The sequence below is a fragment of the Micropterus dolomieu genome, linkage group LG11, assembly GCF_021292245.1.
Source record: "Micropterus dolomieu isolate WLL.071019.BEF.003 ecotype Adirondacks linkage group LG11, ASM2129224v1, whole genome shotgun sequence".
Taxonomy (NCBI): domain Eukaryota; kingdom Metazoa; phylum Chordata; class Actinopteri; order Centrarchiformes; family Centrarchidae; genus Micropterus; species Micropterus dolomieu.
This window is the reverse complement of record NC_060160.1, coordinates 20,749,020-20,766,606: the sequence shown is the minus strand read 5'-3', so window position 1 is coordinate 20,766,606 and position 17,587 is coordinate 20,749,020. Positions and strand designations below refer to the sequence as shown.

The 17,587-nt window shown below is 42.4% G+C and overlaps 4 protein-coding genes across 7 annotated transcripts; 1 reads left to right on the top strand and 3 right to left on the bottom strand.

The window, feature by feature from the left end:
- The first annotated feature begins 668 nt into the window (after positions 1 to 668).
- gjb3 (gap junction protein beta 3) lies at positions 669 to 3,414 on the top strand. Its single transcript, XM_046062063.1, has 2 exons — positions 669 to 800; positions 1,425 to 3,414. The coding sequence occupies exon 2, from the start codon at positions 1,496 to 1,498 to the stop codon at positions 2,357 to 2,359; it is 864 nt and encodes a 287-aa protein (XP_045918019.1). The 5' UTR covers positions 669 to 800; positions 1,425 to 1,495; the 3' UTR covers positions 2,360 to 3,414.
- Positions 3,415 to 3,759: 345 nt separating this feature from the next.
- hmgcl (3-hydroxy-3-methylglutaryl-CoA lyase) lies at positions 3,760 to 7,043 on the bottom strand. Its single transcript, XM_046062062.1, has 9 exons — positions 6,894 to 7,043; positions 6,534 to 6,617; positions 6,182 to 6,289; positions 5,943 to 6,038; positions 5,672 to 5,820; positions 5,512 to 5,575; positions 5,190 to 5,378; positions 4,923 to 5,048; positions 3,760 to 4,802 (listed from the first exon to the last, which is right to left on the bottom strand). Exons 1-9 carry the CDS (start codon positions 6,978 to 6,980, stop codon positions 4,701 to 4,703), a joined length of 1,005 nt encoding a protein of 334 aa, XP_045918018.1. The 5' UTR covers positions 6,981 to 7,043; the 3' UTR covers positions 3,760 to 4,700.
- A 583-nt stretch (positions 7,044 to 7,626) lies between these two features.
- Positions 7,627 to 11,390, bottom strand: zbtb8a (zinc finger and BTB domain containing 8A). 3 transcript variants are annotated; one of them, XM_046062059.1, is made up of 4 exons: positions 11,220 to 11,390; positions 9,145 to 10,019; positions 8,780 to 8,949; positions 7,627 to 8,552 (listed from the first exon to the last, which is right to left on the bottom strand). In XM_046062059.1, exons 1-4 carry the CDS (start codon positions 11,282 to 11,284, stop codon positions 8,235 to 8,237), a joined length of 1,428 nt encoding a protein of 475 aa, XP_045918015.1. In that variant the 5' UTR covers positions 11,285 to 11,390; the 3' UTR covers positions 7,627 to 8,234. The 3 variants fall into 3 exon arrangements, with proteins under 3 accessions (XP_045918015.1, XP_045918014.1, XP_045918016.1); XM_046062058.1 differs by having other exon boundaries at positions 10,268 to 11,314; XM_046062060.1 differs by having other exon boundaries at positions 10,960 to 11,312.
- A 442-nt stretch (positions 11,391 to 11,832) lies between these two features.
- Positions 11,833 to 16,141, bottom strand: gale (UDP-galactose-4-epimerase). Of its 2 annotated transcripts, none has more exons than XM_046062796.1 (11): positions 15,985 to 16,141; positions 15,142 to 15,270; positions 14,839 to 14,954; positions 14,180 to 14,293; positions 13,698 to 13,874; positions 13,355 to 13,468; positions 13,172 to 13,238; positions 12,949 to 13,034; positions 12,727 to 12,804; positions 12,363 to 12,477; positions 11,833 to 12,212 (listed from the first exon to the last, which is right to left on the bottom strand). In XM_046062796.1, exons 2-11 carry the CDS (start codon positions 15,260 to 15,262, stop codon positions 12,148 to 12,150), a joined length of 1,053 nt encoding a protein of 350 aa, XP_045918752.1. In that variant the 5' UTR covers positions 15,263 to 15,270; positions 15,985 to 16,141; the 3' UTR covers positions 11,833 to 12,147. The 2 variants fall into 2 exon arrangements, with proteins under 2 accessions (XP_045918752.1, XP_045918753.1); XM_046062797.1 differs by having other exon boundaries at positions 14,839 to 14,951.
- Positions 16,142 to 17,587: the final 1,446 nt, after the last annotated feature.

The window sequence follows — 17,587 nt, the reverse complement described above, 5'->3', positions numbered from 1 at the left end:
CCAGCCACCTCACCTTTTTCAACACCCCAGAAATGATGACGCTTGTCACACTTTAGGAAACGTGCAACAAAAAGAGGCTGAGGACATGCACAACAAGTAAAAAGGCATTCACCTTAGGGTGCGTCTGCCTCTTGCTTGCTGTGCAAAGTACAGAACATGTTGGGACAGGGAAACATTCCTGTTCTTGGAAACATAAAACAATGCACTTGAATCTGTTTTTTCTAGAAGGTGATAAACACCCTTTAGCCCTGTCTGAGAAGACCAACGCTGTCAAATATGCTGTAACTTGAGTTCTGTAACTGTCCCTGGTGTGTGTAGGGGCATGTTAGACATTCATGAATTCTCCCATTCATTGTAAAATAAATAATAAAATAAAACTAAACTGTCCTTGAGTTTGCCTTACAGACCTGAACCATGTGTGGAATCAAATCACCAAGGCTGTGATTGGTAATCTGGTTCCAAACTTGATTCTTCATGCACTGGCCCATCTCCAAATCCTATTCAAAGTACCTGGAGACGGTTTCTGTGATAACCATCATGTAAAAATATTTGAATTGCCACCTAAGAGAGAGAGGCAGCGAGATAGAGAGGGGGGAGGTTGGAGAGAGAGGAACATCTGTGGCAGCTCTAGACTTTCTTCTGTAACCACACCCACAGGCGCATTTCTCAACACTGCACTTCTCTACCTGTCGATGAAGGACCAAATAAAGGACTTAAACGATATTAAAGTGACAATAAATCCACTGGGAATATACGTAAGCACGTGCCTTTCAACTTATAATGGAGTAAAGCGTCTTTTGGTAAGTGAAAAACTCCCTATAATTAACGGTTCATGTGTCTAATACGAGTTAAGCTTCGTCAAGGTTTGCCGTTTGGATATTAGTGTTTACAAATGTGTTGATTCATAGTCTCTCATACGGCAGTCGTTTTATGAAAACTGGTGGTAGAAGGGCCGCATGTTGGGAAATAGCCAAACCCATCACGAAAATATGTCCAAATAACGCATACAGCCTGTGCGTAAAGGGCTGTGTTTAGTTTTTGTTAAAGAAACAAAAAATTATATAGGCTTCAAATAGATATTTGTATTGGCGTTGCGAGTAGGCATACTGCTATTTAAAATAGTCTATGTATAAACTGGGGAGGTGTCAGTAACTTCGGTCCAACCTGTTTCTTTCATGAACAGTTTGTCGCGAGGCCTACTCATAACTGTGTGTTAATGTTAGTGTCTGGTTTGCTAAAGGTGGCCTGTGGGAGATGTTTTTACATTACACCAGCTTTGGAAGGCTGCTTTCAATAGTCAGAATAAAAGTTTATTTGTTTTTAAAGCACCCTGGAGTAAGTGAGACACCACTAACAGAGTGAAAGCAGAACATTCAGCAGACAATGAAAACATGTTCACCAGTTCTTCATTCTGTCCCATCCAGGTTTTGAAGATAAACTACTACCAGCAAGAGAAGAATTCCAGAGAAGTGAGATTTGACTGCCGGCCAAGGACATGGACTGGAAGACCTTCCAGGCCCTCCTCAGTGGGGTGAACAAATACTCCACGGCTTTTGGGAGGGTATGGCTGTCTGTGGTGTTTGTGTTCAGGGTGATGGTGTACGTGGTGGCAGCGGAGCGAGTGTGGTCCGACGAGCAGAAGGACTTTGACTGCAACACCAAGCAGCCCGGCTGTGCCAACGTCTGCTATGACCACTTCTTCCCCATCTCCCACATCCGCCTGTGGGCCCTGCAGCTCATCTTTGTCACCTGCCCTTCCTTAATGGTGGTCATGCACGTGGCGTACCGTGAAGACCGTGAGCGCAAGTACAAGGCCAAGCATGGCAAGGACTGCAAGCTATACAACAACACGGGCAGGAAACACGGCGGCTTGTGGTGGACCTATCTGATCAGCCTCTTCGTAAAGACGGGCATCGAGATCTCCTTCCTCTACATCCTCCACCACATCTACGACAGCTTCTACCTGCCAAGACTAGTCAAGTGTGAGGTGTCGCCTTGCCCCAACATGGTGGACTGCTACATCGGCCACCCCACTGAGAAGAAGGTCTTCACCTACTTCATGGTCGGAGCTTCGGCCCTCTGCATCATCCTGAACATCTGCGAGATCATTTATCTCATCGCCAAACGCTTTGTACGATGCGCAAACAAGATGAAGAGGCGCCATCTCAACGTGGCTGTGCACCATGACGGCTACAGCGACGACCCCTTTAACAACTGCAAGATGAGTTTGTCAAGGTCAGACATGAAGGAAAAGCATCTGTCCTTCAAGACTGAGTACAAGGCTTCACTCGGGCCACCTGGGATGAAAGTTCACGAAAAGATACGGGCCTCTGCTCCTAATCTGTCCACTAATTTGTGATTGAAAGCGATCAAGAGATCAGCCGTGTTTGTGCTAGAACCCATAGACAAACCCCAGAAAATAGACGAAGAACTGTTAGCCAAACAACAAGATGTGTCAGGAAGTTGAGTCATCAGTACTGGATTCTTCCTGTGGGCCCAAGTCCACATCTAAGACTCTTTTTGTGTGAATGAACTTTGGTTTCCAAGCCAACATCCACAATATTTACAAGTTAGCTAGAGCCAAATAGATTTGTTAATGACATGTGGGTTTCTTTTTTATTCTTGAATACAATAAAAGTCTTGAAGCATTTTAAACTTCACACTTTCACCTATATTAGAACATTCCAGTGAGGTTCCTGTCTTTCCTGTGACGTGAATTCTGACGCAACAAGGTTAGGAGATGAAACACTGCACACAAGAAGGCAGGACATACCTGCCAGAGGTATTCACCCCTGCAAGTGTCTACAGTTATATTTCAGGGCAAGTGTTAGATGGACATTTCACTGATCTCTTTTATTTAACTGAACTGATATCATAGCTTTGTCTTCACAATCAATGACCCCAAAACACAGTGAAGAATGGTAAACAATTCTGCCTTAAGAGTGTGGGCACTCCAAAGTCATGGATGAGTATTACTTGAAGGTGTGCAAATCGGCTGAAATCTTTTTTACAGCATTTATTTCCTCTGTTAACATTTATTACAGCAACAAAATGCATTGATCACTGGTATTTTTGTATTGTATTTGTAAAGCCTTGGCGGGCATATGCTTGGACTCAGGTTTATGCTGCACAGCTGCATTTTGTACATAGACTGCCAATGTTTTGACGTGCATGTACACAAACTCGCCTCATCCAAGACCACTGTTGATTTAAATATGGCGTAAGGAATGCTGCCATTTAATTCTGTGTTTTAAGCTGGGGTACAGTGGGGGAGGTGGGAGGAAGGTTGGACAGATGGCTCATTGAACTGTTATATACTTTTCATCCACTGTGGACATCAGGTTGAAATGTATTTTTCTGCACTTAATTCTTAATGTAATTTTTATTAAATAAAAGGTACATGTATGACATTTATTGATTGTATTCATGTTTGGTGTTTTAACAGTAAGGGCTGCTTCTTGATACCTTTTTTTAAAATTATAGATTATTTTTATGATGTTTCCATTTGGAAATTATTTTCAGATTTATAGGATTTGAGCAAATAATTGAAAACACAAGTGGGACAAACACCCACTTTCTAAACACAAAGACAGTAGAAACACATTTTTTATCCCATGATGGTCAGATCATTATTATTAAGGAGCTGAATTTTTCCAGTGCGTAACAGACTTGCCAGTCAGGTTATTTCAAGGTGTGGAAAAGAAAACTCTTTGTACATTCTGAATAGTTTCCACAAAACAAACAATCCAAACCACTATGGAGACTGTAAAAGATTTATTCCTACCTAGGTGCCTTATATGGGCAAGGATGGCTTCAAATCCATTTTTTGATGCTACATTTGAGAACTGATATGGACTGTAAAATGGTCAGAAATGACAACCAAGGTTGACATAAGTGACAATATTTCTGTATACACCGTTCAGTCATTTACATTTCGAAAAACTATGTTTCAGAGCCTGTAGATTATGGCAAAGCTGTACATTTTAGATCAGTGACATCTCGTTAGTGAAATAGTGTTTATTTTTAAAACTCACAATCTGGTTGCATCTGGACATGTTGAAATGAATAAAGGCATTGGAAAATAAATAAATACTTACACATATTGAGGCAAAACTAAAATCCTACATATTAAAAAATAATCAGTGTTAAAAATCAGTGGAATCCAGCACATTTTTCTCAAGCCAGTACAATGCCCAAGTTCATAACGACTGACAGTTTCCATAGATGCTCCCTATATAGCAGATACTTCATTTGAAGACAGCAATCGCTGCATATAGGAGGATGATAGAAGTCAAAACAACACGTCTGTCTTTTCTGATATCTACAGTAAGTTTATCCATCCCTAGGACATTTTTTACTAGTTCAAATATTATTAGAAACAAATCCTGTTCTTCACTTACCCGCTCCCAAGACAATCATGTCAGCACTATTAAACAATCAGGTGAAGGAATGGCTTTTGATAGGTAGGATCTGTATGATTAGACTGACTTTACATAAGGCACTGTTCCAGCTATCATGTATCTAATCAAACATTTTATCCTAAAAAGAGGGAGGGTTCAGCACCATCCAAATATTAAAGTAATATTCTCAAACTGGTGAAGGACAAATCAAACAAATTAAAATGGGGAGAACATACAGAAGATGACGGCTACAGGTTACATGGTATGCTGCAGTGTAGTCTGTGAAAGTCAGTAAGCAGTTTACAGTTTGCAGGTGGCCTGCGCCACTTTGGAGTTTGTCTTTCTGTTGAGGGTTCGGCAGATGAAAGCTCCAGCATCCATCAGCTTTGAGAGGTCCACTCCCTGAGATGAGGACAGAAAGTCAAGTTCACATCGTACACAAAAACTAATTGTAAACTAAATATTAAAATATGATAGGGTGGACTGTAACATACTGCATAGAGACAAAGCGTGACTTCTTACAGTTTGAATCCCAAGTCCATGCAGCATATAGACAACATCTTCAGTAGCAACATTCCCAGAAGCCCCCTGGGCATAGGGACAGCCGCCTAGTCCAGCTACCGACGAGTCTATCACACTGATCCCCATCTGCGAAACAAAAGTAAATCTTTAGCTTGAAACCAACAGAGTTACCACAGCACTAACAACAGATCACCTGCATGGACATTGTATCTGCATTATACAAAGACATTTTCAGATGGCATTAAAAGAACCAGAACCAAGTCTGACCTGTAAGGCCACAAGGATGTTAGCCAGGGCCTGGCCGTAGGTATCGTGACAGTGCACTGCCAAGACATTCACTGGCACCTCTCTGCTCACCACCTCCAGCATTTCACTCATGGTACCTGGAGTCCCCACTCCAATAGTGTCACCAAGAGAGATCTCATAGCAGCCCATGGAGTACAGACGCTTAGCCACCTGCCAGACAGAGACAAAGGTTGAGTGGTTGCATGAGTGACAGTGCTCATGTTGCGTTTATTTTTTTTTTGTATTTGATAAATAGATTTCTGTCAGTTTACGTAACGTAAGCAAGTATCAAGTGAGAACTCACGTGTGCAACTTTTTCAGGAGCCACCTTGCCTTCGTAAGGACATCCAAGAACACATGACACGTAACTGTGGTGACAAGAAACACAGATGAATAACACTGAACCCTATAATTCCAATGATTTACAAGTTTGTTGACAGTCAAGAGCAAGCCAGTAATACTACCCTCTAACTGGCACACCAGCCTCTTTAGCTGCTTTCATAACCTCGTCAAAGCGCTGTAAACTCTCGTCCACTGAGCAGTTTATGTTCTTCTTGCTGAACAGCTCAGATGCAGCACCAAATATGGCTACCTCTGAAGCTCCTGCCTTCACCTGTAGTAAGGAAAGGGCATTTTGGTTAAACTTTTAGACACCTCCCATACAGTATAAGAACCTGGATACAAAGTGTGTACAGGTCGTTAGTAGTGTGTTGGAACAGGATGTTTGACACTCACAGCAGCCTGGAAACCCTTGAGGTTGGGGGTGAGGACTGGGTAAGACACTCCAGGTTTCCTACAGATCCCCTTCATCACCTCTACCTGGTCTGCCATCTGGACAAAAGGACGGCAGAAACCAATTAGTGGTGGAAAAAACAAGCCACTTCCATTCCTATACATTCCAGTATCTGTACTGCCCTTGGTGGGGTGTGTCAGCACTTTCCATATGAAAGGGGGGGATGGGGGGGCGAACTCACCTGTGGAACCCATTTTGGAGATACAAAGCTGGTGGCCTCAATGACTGGGAGCCCTGATGCTGACAACAGGTCAATCAAATTAATTTTTGTCTCTGTTGGTACGATAGTCTGAAGGTGGAAGCAGCAAAGCAACAAGATGAGGAGCACTTGATAAAACACTGACAGAAATGACAGATTGTTTCACCTGGTTACACAACACACGAGCCATGCACCTGCTCGGTCTCTATACAACACTGATGGTTAAACAGTCAGTCCTGAGCAGTGTCAACGGCAGACTGAGGCACTTACTCGTTGTAAAAGCTGCTGTGTAATTCAATTAACTATTCTCTTTATTTTCTTTACATAACGTTACCTTTTCATTCTGAAGCCCATCTCTGGGTCCCACCTCCACTATTTTCACTTTTTCTGGAAGAGCTTGACCTGCTCTTACGCCAGCCTACACAAACACATACACACATTTAATACAGGTGTCAAGGAGCTTTACTTATACTTAAATAGTTTACCTATTAAGCCTGTTACGTAACTGTTAGTCAACTAAGTCAAATTGTTAACTACTGCCTAGGTTTACATTACCAAACATATCTAACGTTAACGTTAGCATTTAACCGTAGAGGACAGCTAGCTGACATGCCCTGCTGTCCGGGCTGCTAGCTAAACGTGCACAGTACGACGTGATGGAAGACAAAAGCACAACACAACTTAATGCTTTTACCTTTGCTGAGGAGCTCAACGCCAGATATTTCCGACCCATCGCTGAACTTATATTACTTCTGTTTACAAGCCTCATGACGGCCGCCATAATGGTCCAGCCTCCGCTCTGACGTCACTCCTTCCTCGAGTCGGCGATCCACAGGTTATAAAAGCACCGCAATGGCGCCATCTATGGGCCGGGAATTTTAATAGAAAGATTATTTTGGAATCCATTAAATACAAGGTACTGATTGGAATTACGCTCCCATTATTACCATATAACTTATGTATACCCAATAATGCTCGACAAATACATAACAAATGCCCAAACAATTTGTACTCACTGTAGAAATGAACCTCTGTATCACTCATCTCTTTTGCTGACTGTGAAAGATTCCACTTCAACAGTATAAATACAATTTAAAGCTGTCTTTTAAAGATGTCACACTGTATTTTTGAATGCAAACACATCACAATTAATTTTATTGCAATTGTTTGATTTTTATTAGAATTTTTCCATGGTATTGTTTTCCTTAAAGACTTTACATATTTGATGAAGTCTCAAAACAAAAAGAATATACACAATTAAATGTAATTGCAATTTGACAACACAGTATCAGCCTTCATTTTATTGTGTTGATGTATTTGATTGTTTTCTCCTTTAATGTTGTTGTCAATAATATAATTTCCTTTTATAAGATTTGATTATACATTTAATTTACACTGAATGGGGTGAAAAGACACAGACACGGGAATATATAAAAATATCTTTAATGTGTCAAAAAGTAAAAAAACAAACAACAACGAATAAATTATAATTGGCTTCATATCATTGTGCATATCATAATCAAACATAATCATAGAAAGCACTGCAACTGTGAGACAAAAAAAGTCTGCTCTTGACTCTTCCTACAGGGAGTAGGGAAATAGCAGTATGTCCTTGTCACTTTGTTTTGTTCAAATGTCAGCTTTCATCAAAGCAGAGTCACGAAAAGTAGCAAAGGCTGTTCTTCCATGCATGTGAAAAAAATATCATATAACTATAATTGAAGAAAAGGAAACACTAAATATGCATGCTTTGGATACTGCATATTTTTATGAAGCTTAACAAAAAACATTCCATTTTGTCACAAAGGTCAACAATCTCATTGAAAGTAAAGATTAACCAGTTGCATTGAACTAATAGACAAGTAATGTATCATAAATGTCTGTATTTACATTAGTGGGTCGCATATTTTATGCATAAATTCTCTTGCATGGCTTTAGCACACATACACAGTCAGTATTCGTGCGTGCATGCTTCCACACACACACACACACACACACACACACACACACACACACACACTTATTTGGTTCCACTTCACTGCAGCTCCTCGTCACTGTCGTCCACTTGGTGGATGATGAGGTCGGCCCCCGAGTCTTCAGCCAGGTCGTCGTCATCTGTTACCATCCAGCTCCTCTTAGTGTCCCCTTCCTCTTCCCCATCCACCCCCAATAACAGGGCCGGCTCCTCATTGGTCCCCTCTAGACTGTCCATGGGGATGTCATCACAACCCACTTCCTGGATGCATGCTGTGCACATGCGGTAGCGTCGTGTGCCCTCGCACACCACATGCCCGGTCTCTTCTGTCACCTGACATTTGCACTTCCTGCATACCAGCTTCCTGGCTTGATGGATCTGTGGAGGAACAAGAAAGATCATCAGAAAGAAATGCAAACACTGTGAATGTTAATGTGTCACTGACAGCGTACTTGTAGCTGTATCGGTATGGGTAGGTGGTTGTGGCTCAGCCTGGAGCTTACAGTTTATCACTATTTCTATGTTTCAGAAGCTGTTAAATTAACAATGAATGACAGAACTTGATATCAGTTTAGATTTCACTGCCTGGTTACAAATAAACCTACCGTCTCAAAATGGCTACGAAGATGCTCCAGGCGAGTAAAGCGTTTATTGCAGGCCTGACAGGGGTATGGCCTCTCCCCTGTGTGACAGCGCAAGTGACGCTTCAGGTCTGCTTTCCTCTTCACCGTATGTGTACAAAACGGGCATTTGAAGCGCATAATGGGGTTGGAGTCTGCAAAGAGGAAGAGAAACTGTTCAGAGCTTTGGTTTTTCTGTTTATTCCCTGGGCATCACTATTTCTGGCTTCCTTTGAGGGTTAATCTCATGCCAATCTACTTATGACAAAGTATGTTATTCCTTTTCTCGCTTCTCTAAAAAGGTAAAACAACCATTGATTTTCCATTTTCTCACATGCATTCCAACTCACCTTTATTAAAGTGTCCAATAACACCCACAATAGGGGGTAGAGTAGCGTACAGCTCCTCTGCCTTTTCAGCCTTTTTTGTCCTTGCCTCGTGGATGTCCAAGTCTTCATGCTGGTTGGAGCGAGTGCTGTTGGGTGCTCTCCTTTTGGTTCCCCCTTTACCTCGCCGGCGCTCTGATCCAGGCAAGGTGTACAGAGGGTCCTGAGGGTCCTGCAGGTCCTCTGCCTCTGCACTGAGCTCATCTGCAGGGCTACTTGGGTTAGTCTTCAGGGCTAAGGCCGATGCCTCCTGGTCCGAGTCCTTCCCCATAAAACCAGATTGGGATCTCGAGTTGTCCCGTGTCCAGAGTGCCGGTGGTGGGCTGACAGAGCAGGGGTCTTGCTGCTGCTGCTCTGAGGTCTCTTCTCCTGCCCCACTGGTGAAACTGCACGTCTCAGACAAGCTGAGGCAGCGGTCACTGTCTTCATCTTTCACACTGATGTCCAAGGACGATTTGATGAAGTTCTTGCAGTAGTTGATGACGTTGTTCATCTGCAGGTAGCTGGCCGCAGACATCACCTCAATCACATTGTGACTGGAGAGGTCCAGCTGGCCAGAGTAGATGAAATCCAGGATGACGGTGAAGGTCTCCGGGCTGAAGACATCAAAAGTGGCGTGGACCGAGTCGGACAGCCCGTCAGGCCCCTGGGACAGCAGCATGCGGAAGTAGCCGCTGCTGGCAAACAAGACGTTGCGGTGGGCCCTGAAGAGCTGGCCCTCCACCAGCACGCTGCAGTCACAGAAAAGCTCCTGGCAGCGCTGCTGGTTGAGGTGCTTCAGCAGGTTGCTTTGGTGAGCCACTGTGATGTCAGCGGTGTTGAACCACCTCTGAGGCTGCCTGCAGGAGACAATATGACAGCAAGAAAATAACAATGATACTTCTATATCCACAATCCTGAATTAACTATCTGAGAATCTGTAATATGTTTGCGCCTAAATGCAAAGCCTACATGTCAAATTTGAATTCTACATAGGCTATTAAGGAAGGAAACATACATGGGACATCTGACCTTATGATTGTCAGCTTACCTTGGTAAATGGTCATGCTACATACCCAAAATATTAACAGCAGGTCACATAACTAACCGTGACACCCAATTGATGTAGCTGTCAATTATCCCCCGTCTTTGTTTCTGCACTGGATCTCCAGCTCCGCAGACGGCCCGCCCTCCCGGATTCATTCTGCGCTGTGATTGGCTGCATGGACCTTCAATCAAAATCTTCTTCTAATGGGCTACACCCGATTCCAAGTCAGAGAGCATCGGGTGACAAAACCCTGTAATCATCACTGAGGGAAGCTAAAGCACGCATGAAATCTCTGGTGTTACAAAACACATCAGATTGATGGAAAGAGAAATGACAACACTGTAGCGGGACACACCATCCAAAGACAAAAAAACCGCCGCAACCTCATTTGCAGAATACTTATTACTATTCCATAGTAGCCTAACCTATTTAGCCACCCTCATGTAGAATTACACGCATTCATATTTAATTATGCGATGCTTGCTGACAGGCTCCACAGCGCCCGATAACCCACAGTGCAACGCCCGCCCGCAAGACTACAGTGCACCTCATGTCACACGACACAAAGTCAAATATCTTCCCCAAGCTATTCCTCGTTAATTCAGACACCAATCGACCTACAAAACGACACGAGAGTGCTGCAGTCCTGCGAGGAAAAAGCGGGCAGCGGCGCACCAGAGCAGCCCAGTCTGTCCTGGAGCGACGCCCACTTCTGGCTCCAGCCAGCACACAATAGAAATATAGAAACAAACCTCAAGCAACTGAGCATGCTGCGAGCTGCTGGATAAATATGTTCACACAGTGTATCACACCGGTGAGAAGACGCGCTAATACGCCCGTTTTCATCCTCAAGACCGCCCCCACTTCTCGCCGGAGGTCCGGAGCGCAGCGAGCAGCGGGGAGGATTTGCCTGCTGCCCAAACCCAACGACTCTTCCCCAGGCGTGAGGTGTCGGCAGGACCCGCTTACGCCCCACGTCGTGATAACCCTGACAAAATCCATCGATACTCACTGGTGACTTGATTCACCCGGCGCCCGATACAGTCTATTCGCCCCCAAGTCCGCCACCATATCCATTTTTAATTTCTGTAGCCTTTTTTCTTTGATTTTTTTTCTCGTCCAGGGTCCACAGTCAGGCACTTCCTGCTCAGCCCTAAAGACCGAAACCCGGTTAGAGCGACTGGAGCACTGTGCTGACGTGGGTGTTTATTAACTGGGTGCCCGAGGGTTCAAGGAGCCATTTAAAGCCCTAGTACCCGGTCTAAATGTGCTGTATGGACACAATGTTAAAAAAAATGGAGCAATAATTCTGGATAGACCTAGCCTGTGTGTGATCCTCAACCCTCTACTGACCATCATACTGGCAGATTTCTTTAATCTGCCTCTGCATCACTCTTATTCCTAAAGGCACTTGTAATGTTCCTGTGTTGCTCATATTGTGACTTACAGCAACTTTATTTTATTTACAGATGAGTGCATCCTTCATGTTTGTCTCACTAAGTAGTTTTCATTGCATTTAATATAGTAATCTACATTGTAGACGGCCTCCTTTAATCACAACTAATTTCAGAATCATTTAAAACATACAAGTTTCATAATAGAGTAGAAATGAAGCCTTCCTCAGGTTTCCTCAGTAAGAAAATTAATTTATTATTTCATTGTTATGGCTCATAGATCAATACATTAATAGAGAAAATATCCATTGTTAATCTAAAATAACAAAGAACACAGAAAAACACATGTTTCTACTAATGTAAACAGTAATTTGAAGATAACCAAAGAACAAATAGAACATGAAAAATGACATAACATAAAGCATTCAGCTCCTCTTAAGGTCTCATCATGTGTTTATGTGATATGCATAAAAGAGGAAGTTGATGGTTTGCTTTGGCCCGGTGATTTAGAAGAGGATTTAATAGCAGCAAAAGGCTGGAGTTGCATCAAGAGGCTGTGCCATTGGAAAATCCGGTGGGGTTCATGGACTGCCAGCGCCACAGATCCTCGCCTACACGTGTACAAAAAAATAAAAATAAACAACAGCAGGATATTATGGGGAAACATTTCACACATAAAAACCTATAATATACATCTAGGTTTTAGGGGAGGACAATCAGATGATGTTGAAGAATACATTTTGCAGTGTGGCAGCCCTTACACATTCTTTCCAGGTCAAATTTGGCTTTCCAGCCCAACTCCTTCTCGGCTATACGAGGGTCAGCGTAGCAGGATGCTATGTCTCCTCCCCTGCGTGGGGCGACTTTGTACGGGATCTATGGAGAGGACACAATAAGTTATATTAACACAAATGAGAGTGGTTTAGCCTAAAAAGTGGGAACTTCAGCAGACTTTGGGCCACCTTCATAATCAAAGTCAACCTGGCCATCCGTAAACTTGCAGAATAACACAATGTAGTGTGGTTACCGCTCGAGGTCACAACAGTTACTCTCAGAGGGCACAATACAATCGCTGACCCTGTAGACAATTTTCTTTGGAGAGAAAAGAGCTCTTCTGTCACTCACCTCTTTCCCTGATGCCTTCTCCATGGCTTTCACCATCTGGAGCACAGAGTAGCCTGTCCCTGTTCCTAGGTTGTAAACCTACAGACACAATAAAGCACACATACCAGCACTCCCATAAATACCTTAATTAGGTATGCTTGGGTATGCACAGCGAATCAGAAAAACGACAGAAAATGTGTTTTAAAATGTAACTGTTTTTCGTTTTTTTTCCCTCAAATGTACCTTGCACCCGCAGTTGTCCTTCAGCTTCTTCAGAGCCGCTATATGTCCTTTTGCCAGATCAACAACGTGGATATAATCTCGCACACCTTGCAAGTGAAAGAAAACCTTGTTTACATGATCCTGAACATTAATAGAAAAAAGTGATACAACAGTTAACTTGAGCACTCTGCTCAAAAAATATTTCAAACTACAATTAAATCTGTGCACTCCAATTAACGGTTACCTGTCCCATCAAGTGTGTCATAGTCATTCCCAAATACACTGAGGAAGTTTCTTCTCCCAATGGCAACCTATGACAGAGATAAATGAATGCAACAAACATGCCAACTCATCTGACAGCACCAACTGCAACAATATGCATTGCATGCTCTGATCTAGTCGTGTATTTGGCAGACAGTTTGTGTACCTGGGCCACATATGGCAGCAGGTTGTTGGGGATACCCTGAGGGTCCTCTCCTATCAGACCAGAGGAATGAGCTCCAATTGGGTTGAAATAACGCAGCAGCACTGCATTCCAGTCCTGCTCACACAGAAGCAATATTGAAATAACACACATAAATAAATATACACATACACACATATATATATATATATATATATATATATACATATACATATACACACACACACACACACATACACACACACACATACACACAGTATGTATGTATGTATGTATGTATGTATGTATGTATGTGTGTGTATGTGCGCGCGCATCCGTGTGTGACTCTCTCCCTCCAGATCAGTACCTTCTCGGCTTTACAGTGGTCCTTGATCATCTCCTCAATAAAGTACTTGGTCTTGCCGTAGGGGTTGGTGCAGCCACCCACAGGGTGCTGCTCGTCGATGGGAAGGTGCTGAGGGTCTCCATACACCGTGGCTGAGCTGCTGAAGACCAGATTTTGCACCCTGTGAGCCTGCATCACCTGAGACACATGCAGATGCAAACAAACACGGCACACACATACAGTCAACGGCCGGTGAGATAGCAGTCTAAAGTGTACACATACACTTTAGGAGTAAGCATAAACGCTGTGTTTTGGCAGACACAGTGAGCTCCACACATTCACAGTTATGAAGGGTGCAGTGTTAGAATTAGCCAAATCAGTATCAAACGAACACACACCGTCATGCACTCAGTAAATGAATGTGGAGATGATCAGTCCAGAGGGATGACTGGAGTGCAGCTATATAGGAGGACAGACGGTGTCGGATCATATGACAAACTGACCTCAAGTAGGTTCATGGAGGCGGTGAGGTTGACTCTGTAGTAGCGCAGCGGCTGCTCCACAGACTCTCCAACAGCCTTCAGACCAGCAAAGTGCATCACCGCACTGAAAGAATGCTGCAACACAGATAGATATATAGGCATGTATGATGGGTATGACCAATGTGAAAGGACCTTCCATAAGAAATGTGCAAATTAAATACAGTATGTTATGATTATGTTCACCCTTTTCTGTCAAAAAAAAAAGTCTATAAAAGCTAAGCGTGGAATTATTTTATTGTCCCAAAAATGACTGGTGTATTTATCAGACTGAGTATGGAGAAATCTGCCGAATATTTTCTTTATTAATCAATTATTAATTTGTCTAGAAAATGTCAGAATGCCAAAATGTAATTTCACAGAGCCAAAGCTGACATATTGGAATTGCTTGTTTTATCTAACCAACAATCCAAACCCTGAAGATATTTCATTTTTTATCATACATGCCAAAGAAAACAAAACACCCTTATATTAGAGGACAGCAAATATTGGGCATTTTGGCTTGAAAAGTGATTAAAACAGTTAATTGCTTGATGAATTTTCTGTCAACCGACTAAGCAGTTAATCAAGTAACTGTTCAAACTCTGAAAAGATTAATAAATCAACTGTATGAACTTTCTGACCTTCTTGAAGAGTTTTTCCAAGCCAGGTTGGTCCAAAAGATCGAGTTCATGAAACTCAATGCTGGTGCCCAGGAGCTTCTCTATCCTAAGTATGCTCTCTGGCACATCCCCTTCTCCTCCATTCACAACAGGACGTAGAACACACACACACACACACACACACACACACACACACACACACACACACACAGTAACATCAGATATGAGTATCACTTTATCCTAAACAAACACACTAGGAACAGCCAAGTTTATGATGACGTATGAAGTTATTCATCAACCTGTTTTTTCAGTAAGCAGGCTTACCTTTTACAGCGTTACTGAAGTTATCTACTACGACTGGCGTGTAACCTGCTTCAATGAGCTCCACCACACAGTGACTCCCAATGTAGCCTGCTCCACCTGTCACCAGCACCTTCTCTGCCATTCTCAGACCTGTCAAATACAACATACAATGTAGTTCATACAATCAGCCCTCCAATCAAAATCCTCTCATTCAAGCAGAATACCTTGAGGGCACATTACTGAGCTGCTCTGGAAAAACAGGATATCTTTTAGTCGGAGCCCTTTTGAGCACACCTGAAAGGCTTGACATATGTGACCCACCCACATTGTCCCACGTCAGCAGGTTCAAGACTAACCTCATAAAACAAGAAAAGTGATTGTTACATGAAACTACTACTTTTCGTTGTTGAAGGCTATTCTTATCTTTTGAGAGAGCATAAGCATGCCTTGTCTTTACAAACTCTAAATCAGCTGCAACATACTTACATTATAAATATTTTACGATTTAATTTCATTGAAAACTACTGCCATGAACACAGTAGGCGTACAGACCAAATCTAGGCTACATCCACAAACCTTCTAATGCTCCCTTTAACAGTATTGTATTCTGTACTTGAGCGTTTGAGACTAGACTATACAATAAAACAAATCAAATGATAAATTATTATGGTTTGTGTGTAACTAAATCAAAAACCCCACTTAAAATGTGTTTTTACTGCATCGTTGCTTGTTCAACTCAAGGCTAAATAACTAAAACAATGTCTAACCCAGTGAGCAAAAGGGTAAGCTACAACTTCCTTGACAAATTGTCAAACTGAGACCACATCGCATTGAATGACAGCTGATGTCAGTGAAAATACTTACTAAATTTGCCAATAAGAGTGTAAATTGTCGTTTGCGGCAGAGTCCCTTGGTAAAACCAGGAGGAGCAGGGAAGGTGTTTTAAAGACAGGACTAAGGTGTATAAAAGTTCATTTAGTCAAGTTTCCCCTCTCTCCTTCAGACATTTCTATACTTCCTGGGAAACGTGGAACAAGTAAAGTTAACGATTGGCGCACTGCTTCCTGTATGCGTTCCTTTAAAATAAAAGCACACACATGCCTAAATTCGCACTACACGACATTACATTCACTTTAGCTTGAACTGTCACGAAAACCAGCTGGTCAGTGGGTGAGTCAATGCCATGTAGGATCATGTGTAGGATAACAACAACTGCCAATGAACGTATGTTAATGTCGGCATCTTTCCGTTTTCAGTGTGTATTTTAAAGTATAAAACGGATTCACACTATGAATTGTCGCTACCTTCACGGTCCTCTAAAATCCCTGCCGTGACGTCAGACAGCACGCTACTAAAGCCACGCCTCCATCCATTCACACAAGGAGTCGACTGTGCCGGGCATCTACTTCTGTGTTCAATCATACCAGATGGCAAAAGGGAAGTGCCACGTTACTTAAAAAGGAAATCCAGGGCATTTACAGACAGCAAAGCTTTATGCAGCAATGCAGCTACAGATAGGCCTTCTTTAAAAATAAAATATCAAACCTAATTAATAAACTGACAGAACCAATCACTTAACCATCAGCAAACTGACTCACATATGTATCTTACACGACATATTTACTATATGTTTGATAGATAGGTTGCACATGCCATAGATGTACATAAGAAAATAACAGTAGGATAGGAAGTGTGATCATTTTTCCGATAAACGTTTTATTATTGTTTTCATAATGTTGAAGAAATATTGTGAGCCAGGTTCAGGTGTGAAGAAGTTTCAGAGACTGATGAAGACTTAACATAGCATTGTTCATTGAGCCCAGCCAAGGAGATACAGTGCCAGCATACATCATGTGAACACGTCAAATGCCAACACAGGATAACATCTTTTGGTCCCTTTTATGTTTCTCTCTTCCCCCTAGTGCCTGTAGGTTTCTCTATTAGGTAATCTCTCACCTAGAACAATTAATCTATCTGATGTTTAGACTCCAATCCTTCGTCATATTGAAATCTATCACTTTCCATGAGTTGTACTCCAATCTGTGGAGCCAGTGAGTTCTTGTAAACATTCTTGTAAGAATCAACCTTGTAAGATTCTCAGAGAACACTGATATCTGCTAGCCTGACACCTGAGCTACTATCTCCAACTAATCACTCTATTGTTGTCTTCCTGACAAGGACACATGTGAGAAATGCTAGAATGTCAGAAAACAATTATGGGGTCAGCTAAATTACTCTAAGCAAGACCTGTCTTACCTTTCCCTGTTACATCAACAAAGTCCCTTAACAAATATTCTCAACACAAGCAGATAAAACCTTACCAAACCTGCCTGAAGGTCTCCAAACAATTAAGTCACCACTGTCACAGTAATGAAACTGGCTTAGGTCACACAGGACATGGATAGACATAGGTCTACACACACACACACACACACACGCGCACACACACACACACACACACACACAC

Excerpts from the sequence above, each read along its gene's own strand:
- gjb3 (XM_046062063.1), top strand. The coding sequence starts at position 1,496 with ATGGACTGGAAGACCTTCCAGGCCCTCCTCAGTGGGGTGAACAAATAC.
- zbtb8a (XM_046062058.1), bottom strand. The coding sequence starts at position 10,362 with ATGAATCCGGGAGGGCGGGCCGTCTGCGGAGCTGGAGATCCAGTGCAG. Across the intron at positions 8,950-9,144 it reads TATTGGACACTTTAATAAAG|ACTCCAACCCCATTATGCGC; the intron begins GTGAGTTGGAAT and ends TCCTCTTTGCAG. Across the intron at positions 8,553-8,779 it reads TTCGTAGCCATTTTGAGACG|ATCCATCAAGCCAGGAAGCT; the intron begins GTAGGTTTATTT and ends GTTCCTCCACAG.
- gale (XM_046062796.1), bottom strand. The coding sequence starts at position 15,262 with ATGGCAGAGAAGGTGCTGGTGACAGGTGGAGCAGGCTACATTGGGAGT. Across the intron at positions 13,875-14,179 it reads CCTCCATGAACCTACTTGAG|GTGATGCAGGCTCACAGGGT; the intron begins GTCAGTTTGTCA and ends CATGTGTCTCAG. Across the intron at positions 12,213-12,362 it reads ATTTGACCTGGAAAGAATGT|GCGAGGATCTGTGGCGCTGG; the intron begins GTAAGGGCTGCC and ends GTACACGTGTAG.
- hmgcl (XM_046062062.1), bottom strand. The coding sequence starts at position 6,980 with ATGGCGGCCGTCATGAGGCTTGTAAACAGAAGTAATATAAGTTCAGCG. Across the intron at positions 5,821-5,942 it reads TCAAGGGTTTCCAGGCTGCT|GTGAAGGCAGGAGCTTCAGA; the intron begins GTGAGTGTCAAA and ends TCCTTACTACAG. Across the intron at positions 4,803-4,922 it reads ATGGACTTGGGATTCAAACT|GGAGTGGACCTCTCAAAGCT; the intron begins GTAAGAAGTCAC and ends TCCTCATCTCAG.